This window comes from Myotis lucifugus, unplaced genomic scaffold (genome assembly GCF_000147115.1).
Source record: "Myotis lucifugus unplaced genomic scaffold, Myoluc2.0 scaffold_16, whole genome shotgun sequence".
Taxonomy (NCBI): Eukaryota; Metazoa; Chordata; class Mammalia; order Chiroptera; family Vespertilionidae; genus Myotis; species Myotis lucifugus.
The window spans coordinates 3,350,620-3,360,774 of record NW_005871064.1 but is presented as its reverse complement, the minus strand read 5'-3'; the positions used below and the strand labels follow the sequence as shown (position 1 = coordinate 3,360,774).

Sequence of the window (10,155 nt, the reverse complement as noted above, 5' to 3'; positions counted from 1 at the left end):
CGCCGTTGAACATGGCCTTGACGTCCTCCCAGGCGAAGACTAGCTCGTCCTGGGGGCTCTTGTCGGTGAGCTTCAGATGGCGACGCCACGAGTTGAAGTTGGCGGCATCCGGCTGCGTGGTACCTTGGCGTCAGGCGTGCGGTGGGAGTGGAAGAATGAACTTGTTGGGGGGAGAAGTAACATGTTGCAGTAGCTGCATTTGATGCACTCTGTGTTGCGGGAGCTGTTTGTAGCGAGCGGGAATGAAGCTGCCGCGGCAGCCCCACGCGCACTTCGTGAGACACGTCGAAGGCCGAAGTTGTCCGGGCAGCTTGGGCGGCCTGTTCTCGCCCAGGAAGGACTTGCACAGGCGCTCGGCCTCGCGTTTGGTTATCATGCCGCAGCGGCGCGAGGAGATGGGCATGGCCCCGGCGCGCCGCAGGATCTCCAGCTGCACCGGCGTGCACTGCACGCACGTGATGCCCAGCGCCACGCGGCGGTTGTGGATCTCGTTGTAGCTGAAGTTCTTGAGGAGAGTATTGGAGATCTGCGCCAGGCACAGGCGCTCCTGCCCGTCGATCACCAACGACACGATGGGAATGCCGTAGAGAATCACCTGCCCCACCTGGTTGGGTTTGAGGTTGGCGTGGCCCGGGCGCGGCTGGCTCAGCGCATCGGGCTGGAAGGCGCTGGAAGGGGAGGCCAGCAGGATGTCGCTGGGCCCCGGCAGCGGGCTGGAAGCCATCTCCTCCTCCGCGGGAGCCCGGGCCCAGCCCTCCGGGTCTGCCTTGGAGACTGGAAGGGAAAGGAGAAAGCGCCGATCAGAATCCTTTCCGTCTAAAACAGGGGTGGGTTGAGTCCCTACCGGAAGAATTATAACAATGTCCTTGCTTAGACTAAGACATGATTATCAAGGGGCCGAGGCACCAAGTTTCAGACATGAGGAAGTAATCTCTCAATTTTCTTCAAGGTCGCCCTTCTGAAATGGTGGATTGGAAGGATTTTTTTTTTATCTCTGTTCCAATCATCCGAAGTAAATTAGCTATGTGTTTTCTTTAAAACGCAGTCAATTCCTAAGAAACCAAAGACATTACCTCTTATCCTCTTATTTATAGAAGCTGTTAGAATAAGTGGCATGCCTGCTAGAAATAAGGATGACAGTTATAACTAGTGCAGATTACAAAAGTTATGGAAAACTGGAGCTTGGCCATTGAAGCCCAAATTTAAAAAGAGAACATTTGCCTGCAAATCGATTTTGGTTTTTTAAAAAATAAACCCAAACCTTTTAAAAAGTGATTTTGTGGTATCTGTGGTTTCCTTGGGAGAAATTCACTCCTGGTTGAGACACAGCTCATTAAGGCAAAATGAAACCCCTCACCCCTCATCCTTGCCATTATATATTTTCGTACTGTAATTAGACTTTTTTTTTGAAAGATGGGAAAAATGTACAAAGCCATGTGCATGGTTGCACCAAAATAGGGCATTGCACTTTCAATTTTTCAAAAAGCCACTTTTTGAACTGAGCGGTTCTGGTTTGGTAGGCAGCTTAAAATATGAAGTTGTCGACTAGTAAACATTTAAAACCCATTTTCCTGTCATTTCTATTACGATGAACAAATAAGCATGGATGAGTGTGTTAAGTCCAGAAACAGTGCAAAGAGGCTAACAATTTGGGGGGATCATTATTGACGGGCTTCAACGGCAAATTTAGGTGTAAGGTGGACCGTTTTCTGTGACAGTTTTTTTCTGGTCTGTATAGCTCTCCCCATACCTTTCAGGCGGATGTGTTCCACAGTATAGATCATCTGTGGACCAGGTAATCGGTGGGAGCCTTGAAAGCGGAAGCTCTGGGTTGGGCCTGCGGTAAAATTCCCATTCTCTCTGGGATACCGTAATGAGGGAAAATGTCCAGATAATTGAAGATAAGAGAAAAAGCAAGGGAAAGAAACCTTGGTGACAAGGCAGATAAGTCAAAACCAGGAAAGTGGCTCATTCCCTAGGAAAGAGGACAGTGACCTATCTACAGCCACACTTCACGTGGGGCGCAGCGGCCACGACTCCCTTTTGCCCTGGAAAGTCACTGAGGCAGTAGCATGGCCACACGCGGACAAGTACACTGGAGTCTGTTATTACAGCGACTTCAGAGGACACACCATCTTACTCCTTCACCCAAACTGTCATATTCTTGCCCTCTCTCCGCCCCTGAGACACCTATCAACACGCCTTTGCCCTTCTGCCCTCTGGATCCTCAGCTCTCATTACCTTTTGTGGCCTCCAGGAAGGTTGAACAAACCTCAACCCGATAAAACCGATTGAGAGAGAGCCTGGCTTGTCACTCAGAAGAGACCAGAGACAATTTCTAGGGGACAGGGCGTTAAATGGCAATTCAAGGCATGGCGATACCTGGGCCTGTCAGCCAGCTCTGGCTTCCACAAATGGTCCTTTAACGCTCTTTCCCTCCCCCTAACCCCCCAAAACAAGATTTTTTATCTTAACAAGGCCCTGGGATGACGGAACGCTCGCTTTGGGGCAATGGAGCGCTGCGGGCCTGGCCCTGGCGAAGAGCTGGTTTTGCGTTACAAACCCGCACGCAGCCTTAGCAGCTGCAGCCTGAGCAGAAGTGTCTCCCCTTCTCCCCCAAGCCCTCCCAGAAACTCCCGTCACGGCGGAGACACAAATGAGAGGGCTTGGGAAGGGGTTTCTAAAACAGAGAGCGAGGGGAGAAGAAACCATTAAAAGTTAGCTGAACTGAAAACGGAAGCTGGAGAACTTCCTTGTCCTACTCATGAGCCAACGACCCCAACTTAACTGCCCCGGCTCCCCAACCGATTTCGCCGCCGAAACCCACCGCCGCCCCTTTCCTAACCCGGAGAATCCCCCGCTGGGGATCTCAGATAGCGAATCGCGTGTGTGCCGAGCCCGGGCCGGCGGGGTCCCGCAGTACCTGGTGACTCCTCGGTGTCTTTAGGCGCGTGGGTGACGGTCCATCTTCCGAGGGCGCTCGGAAGGGAAGCATCCAAGCGGGTCCTCGAATCCAGAGGGCGGGACTCGGGAGGGCTCCGCGCGAAGATCCTGGAGCTCGTTGGCGCTCAATGGCGCTCGAACCCGAACTCCCGTCAGGGGAGAATGACAGCCCGAATTGCGGCGGGGCGTCCCCTTGGCCGCAGACAGTGTGGGCGCGCGGACCCCGCGGCAGGCGAGCGCAGGTGGAGCGCAGTCTGACAGCGCCTTTCTCTGTCTTGGAACTCGTGTCGGACGGAGGGGACGCCACCCAGCGGGCAAGGTGACGTCACCGTCTCCCTGACACTCGACTGTGCACGGCTGGCGTGTTACAGGGAGGGAGGGAGGGGGAAGCGAAGGCGAGAGCGAGTCACATCTAGATCCTTTCGGGGCAGGCACGAAAGCTAACACCTAACCAACCCTCCATTGACAACCACCTCCCAGCCCCGCAGCAAAACGCAGCCACGGTGCCGGAGCCACGGATCTGATCTAGGAATGGAAAGCCGAATAGTCTGCGTGCATCGGGGGAGTGGATCCTGGAGACCCCCGATTCTAAAGGGCGCCTCTAAAGTGACTGCATCCCTGCCTGTTATTGTTCCCTCCCCTCAAGTCTCGGAGTCACTCTCCTCCTGGTACACAGGGCAGAAGAGCAGCCTCACTTTGTCCCCGAAGAAATAGAAACTACAGTCAGGCAGGGAATAGCATAGCTTCAGCCCCTCGTTTGAAACGCTGTGAAATGAGAGAGAGAGAGAGAGAGAGAGAGAGAGAGAGAGAGAGAGGGAAAGGAAGTTCCAAACAGGGTGCCCAGTCTAAAAACTTGGAAGGAAGCATGGAGAGTGACCTTACTCTCGAATAGACAGTTGCTTTTTAGGACAAGATGCAGAGAATCAGCAAGGCATTCTCTACCTTAGAAAGTGTATGATCAAGCGAGGCCCCCAATGAGTGCCCATGTGCTCACATCTATCAGCTTGATCCAGAGTGGTTCTCTAACCCACGTTATAAGACCCATGCAGGCCGCCTCAGCACAGGGAAATGGTGAGACAGCAAAGCCTGAGGCCTCCAATCCTGACCAGCCCTTAAGCAAGTTGCTAGGTCCCCTGGGAAAAGTAAATTTCTCAGGGAACTAACTATGTAGGAGCATGCATTAAAAAACCCATACCAAAATAAAAACATGTAGGATGAGAAAGAACCATTTCCCACAGCTTTCCCCAAGTGAGGCACATCCTAGGACATAGTGAAGAGTCAGTATAGTGCCTGCTAATTGATCAGCTGTTAGGAGTCAAAATGCAGGGGAGTGGGATTGGGGGAATCCTTTAAGTTTTCCCTTTACAATTACAGCTGCGTTTTCTATTGCTGCCTGTTGACACACACAGGCTTAGAGTTTGGCAGGCACATCTTCGAAATGATGTACAATCTCCACTAACCTGGAAACCCAACCAGACTCCATCATAGCATCAACAACACGCCATCCCTACATCACCATATAGAAAGTGAAGATGTGAAACCTTAACGCTTCATCGGAGGTCAATGAAACCAAGGAGAGCCAAGCAAACAGAAAAGCGAGGGATACAGGATTTGCGGCTGTTTTAAATGAATATGCCCCAAACCAGTTTCAGAGCCATGAGAATTATCGTGTTTGTTTGGACATAAGTTTCAAATGGCAGTGAGATGATTTTTCCATCCATCTCCTAGTTTCTCAAGGCATTCCTGACACAAAATAGGCTCTGTGTTAAGGGGCTGAAGTCAACCAGTGCTCCCTCCCCAGTGCCCTCTGAGCCTCCCATTCAAAAATAAAAATAAAAAAAGAAAAAAGAAGGAAAACTAAAGCGTTATGCCCGCCCAGCCCATTTTCCAGAAGAGTGGCATTGTCATTCACAAATCCCTTTCCTCAGAGGGCCAGGCCTAGTTCTTCCCACCTTCCCCAACTCTTCCTGGGTTGGGGCTCCCATAAAGCCAGGTCCCAGCCTACTCACGGTTCCTAGAGCCAGGCTGCTAGAAGGAAAGCCCGAGCCTCGCGGCAAGAGAGCCTGGAGATGGGGTTGATTGTAACACTGAAAATGGGATGAAATGAAAAGTCCCATCAGTTCATTCATGACCACAGGGAAGTGCCCGGTCACTGCTGAGGAGGAAGCAGCCAGGGGTCTTCACTTTTCATCTCCACGTTTTCATCTTTGCCCCCCCAAAGCCTCTCTTCCCCTTAAAGATCCTTTCTTGTTAAGTGTCTTAAAAACATCTTTCCTTGAAAAGAGAAACAGAAGCAATCTTTGCCTTCCCTCTCATCTCAGGTTACTCCTGGGAGTGAATCCACACCTGTAGCCATCTACTTATCTGATCTTTAAACATCAACATGTATACACTACTTTGGGGGTCTTGGTGCCATACAAACCTGTGACTTTATTTTAATGCAAAAAGTTTCACTGGAAGGAGAAATGTGTGATGCTAGAGCAAGTACATTTGCACAAATAATCCTAAGAATAGCACGGCAGTGTATCTCCCCAGGAGTCTGGGGTGCCTGTTGGAGCTGTCGGACCAACTATATTTTTGGAAGATGAGGGTGGAGAACAGCTTTTCAAACCCAGACTCTGTGCTCCAGAGAAGCCTTCCCTTGACTGCTGGAGCCGGACTGCAGGATTACAGCCTTCTTATGCGTTGGAGTCCGTGAGCAACTTTCTGTCACCCACCAGCTCTTTGACCCTTTGCTTTCTCCTCAGTTTGCACAAGTCTCCGGATGGCTCTCCACCGCCCTTCCATGGTCCTCTCCCGGGCCAGTGGCTCCTGATCCGTGTCAGTCCCCGTCCTGCCCGGAGACCCCAGCAGGCTCAGCAGGAGCCGGCGGTGGCCGTGGCGGTGGCGGCGGCGGAGGCGGCGGGTCCAGGCCGAGTTAATCAATGCTTTCCTATTCGAGCTGACATGCATTTTACACGTCGGGACTCTCCTCAGCCGGCTAATTGATTCAAATTGTTTTATTGGTTAAACTGGTGTCACCCGTTTGCATGATCTATCACCACACGGAGGAGAGCATTTCCACTCTCATCTCCGTTCCCGGCGGCTGCGGTTCACCCAGGCCAGGGACAGGTAAAGGAGCCTAGACACCGGACCCAAAGGAAAACCACAAACCGAGCTGCCCCCTCGGAACTGGAGAGGCGACGCCTCGGTGCAGGCGCACGCAGCTGGCCTGACAGCGAGGATGGAGGTTCCCAGCTGCAGCTTTTCACAATGGGTTGAAGCGAACCCACTTCTGACCCGGGCGTCCTCCGCGTTGGAGGCAGCCTGTTTCTGGGCTGAGGCTGCGAAACCCGGGGGTTCCCGCCCAAGGCCAAAGCCGAGGCAGGAGCTGTCCTTCGTTCTGAAGAGAATCCTTCACCCCGACTGCGTCCAGGCTCTCCCGGAAGAGCTTGAACCATCACAGCCCTAGATTGGGCTCCTGGCTCCACCATGGCCTTGTAGACTAAGAGGCAGGCAAGGGGCCACAGAAACATCCCTTACTTCTGCCCCATCTGCCCTATCTCCAAGTACTGAGCCACTCCCACCCCCAGTCCTGTTTTTCATTGACCCTAAAGGAAGTTAAAGGGCTTAATATAAATTCCTAATAAACAGAAACACCAGATATTCTCTCTCCTTCCGCTCCCAACCTGGGTATTGGAGAATCCATGACAATTACAGATTTAAAAACCCCCCACAAAAAACAGGCTCTATCCCTCTCACTCATTCTCTCTTACCCTAGTCTCAGCCTTAGGCAGAAATATTAATTACTGCTTCTGTGTCTCTGCCAGAGGTGTCCCTGACATTGATATCTTGGCATCAAGTAGGGCAATAAATTGTTTCCCTGTTAGTTCCTAGTCTGCCAAAGGAGAACTGCATGGCCCAGAAAGAAACTGGAAGATTGGCAGAACTAGCAGGGATGGAAGAATCCTGGTATGTCAGAAAGTACAGGAGATTCAGCCTGATGAAAGTGGGTACCCATTTCTCCTCAGTCACTTAGTAAATGTAGAATATTGCTTTGATAACAAATTTCCCAAGCCCCATTTCTTCATCTGCAAACTGAGGTATGGTGAGAATTAAATGAGATAGTATACATCAAGTGCTTGGCACACACTAGTCATTTAATACATGGTATCTTTTTGTTGTTGTTGTTGTTAAAATCCTCACCCAAGGAGATGTTTATTGATTTCAGAGAGAGGAAGGAAGAGAGAGTGTATCCATGACTATGGGATGATGCCCCAACCAACTGAGCCACACCAGCCAGGGCAATACATAGTAGCTTTAAAAGCATCTTCCTCAGAGAATGGGGGAAAATGAGGCCTGTACTCTTACAAGATACTTTAGAAACATCCACTAGCTCCAGAATAAATGGCATCAAAGGCATTTTAGCTTAGTGGTGAACAGAGAGGAAACCAAGTTCCTGGGAGGAACCTTAGCCCTTTTCATTACAACTTTATCCTTCCCTTAGTGTTTATTTTGTATACAGGTGGCTGGAGCCCCAGCTAGTGTTTGCTTAATCCATTTAAAATAGATTAATAATAAAAATGCAAAATAATGGTCATGATAGTAATGACTGCTGATAGGCCTCAGTTCTCCCTTTCAACCTCCAAGAGCTTTCTGCAGCCTGGCAAGCCCAGCTAAGGCTCCTTAGTCTTTTCTCCAGTGCTCTAGCAGGAGTTACACGAAGCAAACCAAGGATCAGGAGCAAACAAGACTCATTTATGATGGAAGTTGTAGAAGAAATGAAAAATATCTCCAAGTATTCTGAAGGTGGCTCATGATCTTTGAGCCTTCTCAAAAGTAGTGTTTATAAACAAGGACCCCTTCCCCCTGGGCCAGAATGAGAGCACAAACCTAAAAATCTAAACCAGAATTGGAGAAGGTAAAGGAAAATGAACACATGTTGCAGGATCCGTATCCTTGCCCCAGTGATCCTTGAGTTCAGCACCCTTCTTACTCTTCAAACATCTTTGTAAAAAAAATAAAGATGATGGGAGAAAGAACCAGGACTTAATAACCCTTAATCAGAGAAAGCCACTCTCACAAGAAAACTTGCCTTTGGGTAAGTGGCAGAGAGGACTGCTACCCCACCAGTACACAGAGGCCAGGGACTAATAGAAATATTTATTATTAAACTTTTTTTAAATAACAAAGGATTCACATTTCTTCACAAGTCCTCACAAACTTGTAAACACAGCCAGGTACACACATATGCACATAGCTTAATAAAATCCAGAATGGAACATGAATTTGATGTGCTTGGTGGTCACTTAGAAAATATTAGTTAATCAAGATAAAATTCAAAGGCACACAGAATACCTGAGGATGCACATAAACCCACGGATGCAGGCTCCCTGAACACACCAGCGAATGCTCATGAAGAGGGGCATGGCACCAGGAATAGCCCAGAAGGCTCTCTCCCTTCCCTCTCTTCTTTCTCTCTGTGCTTGCTTGCTACACATGTGTACCCGCCTCCTCCACTCCCCTCCTCCCCACATTGGGAAGGAGGGGGTCCTTTGAAATGGAGGTGGTCCCAGCTGGAAAACCCCAGAGCTCATTTAGATCACATCACTTCAGGCTTTTGTCTCTGCTCCTGAATAACCTAGGCCGCCACAACAAAGGGATGGGCATCTACATGGAGTTTTCATTGGCAAAGATACCTCTTAAAGATGCTGCTATAATAATGAATAAAGAGACAAGATGCTTGCCTTTTGATTGCCATTCCTAAAGAAGGGAGAGGAGAAAAGGGGAGAAAAGGAGAGGGAGAAAGTAAAGCAAGAAATAGAGACTGTGGGAGAGAAAGCCAAGGCAAGTATTTGGGTGGATTTATACAAAAGAGTCTTTAATTGTATGAAGACTCCAACTACCACCAAGATAAGAAATATGGTTTGGGGCTTTTTTTTTTTTTTTTTAAATAACTGGGTCTTTTGTTTCAGGGAACCAATTTAAGAAGCAACTGAGGCTAAGAATTCAGAAAGGGTGTGGAACAGGACCTTTCAAAGCTTGGGGAGGGGAGGCAGAGGAGTGAGAGTAGGGGAAGGGGCTGTAGATTTTCTGTAGATATGTCACAAGAAAGAAAATGACATAGATATACATATAACATCTCCCCGGCTGACGCTGGAGGAAGGAACATTGGATTTTATTTCCTGGGGAAATTAAGGCATTTTTTCTCTACTGTTCTCTTCCCTCCCACACTTTCCCCATTTTGAATTTTACTTTGCCATCAAGCTGGATCCTATTAGCTAATACACTATTGAACTATCATGTGCTCTCTGGCTGCCCAATAAGCACCACGCTTTCAGCTGTAGCAAAAGGTGAAATTAGATATTAGCAAAATAAATCTCAGGGAAGAGGAGGATAGAAATCTGAGTCATAGATTTTTTTCCTGAAAAAAAAAAAAAAGCAACTAGTGACTATTCAAAGGAATTTTCTATTTTTGTGTGTGCATTAAAAGTGTTTTTTTTAAACTAGAAAAGGCTTTCCTCCATGGGATTAGGGGTTCAAAGTGAAAACACAACCAGACCAAATGCAATCCCAACCCAAAACTTTTTCAAGATGCTTTATGATATCATCGGCAAACTCTTAATGTTGGCAAATAATTAAATTTTCCATCTTTTAGAACTGTGTAACCTTGGGTGTCTTAGAAACAAATTGTACAAACAAACCACAGAGATGAGCACTGAGGGTTTCAGAGGAGATATAATGAACCAACTTTAATTACTAACTTGAAATTAAAAATGTAATATACAGATTTAAATTTATTTTCACCTAAATTGTGTATAAAATTATATGGCTTCTGCAGGCTAAGAAATGCTTTGTAACCAGCCATGCTACTAAAAACTCTGAAGTAGTTTCCAAAACCGAGTTCCCAGACTCACACAGTAATAATGATACATTTATCATTACTGATGACCACCTACTGGGTAATTATTGCTTTGTTACTACTATTACAATCAAGAGATTTCTTTATTTACTGTTAACATTCACTTAAAACTGAATGTTAATGACTGTTCTGAATTCACCAAAGAGAGTTTTCTGTTATATTTCAGAAGTACTTACGTTCTGGTTCAGAAATGGGGAACCATATTATAACAGAGTGGAAGGCTGGGTGAGTGCCTGGCTCTCACCTTCTCTCGAGGATGAAAATGGCATTCTGAGGAAATCTGGAGCAAAATTTTCCAGTTCAGAGTTGCA

The 10,155-nt window shown here is 48.0% G+C and overlaps 1 protein-coding gene across 1 annotated transcript in view; it reads right to left on the bottom strand.

Moving 5' to 3' along the window:
• Positions 1–724, bottom strand: part of SKOR2 (SKI family transcriptional corepressor 2) — a 38,075-nt gene extending 37,351 nt beyond the window's left edge. Inside the window, 3 exon segments of the mRNA XM_023750797.1 lie at positions 2–118; positions 121–228; positions 230–724. Of these exon segments, the coding sequence (XP_023606565.1) occupies positions 2–118; positions 121–228; positions 230–724 (720 nt within the window).
• Between the last annotated feature and the right edge of the window lie 9,431 nt (positions 725–10,155).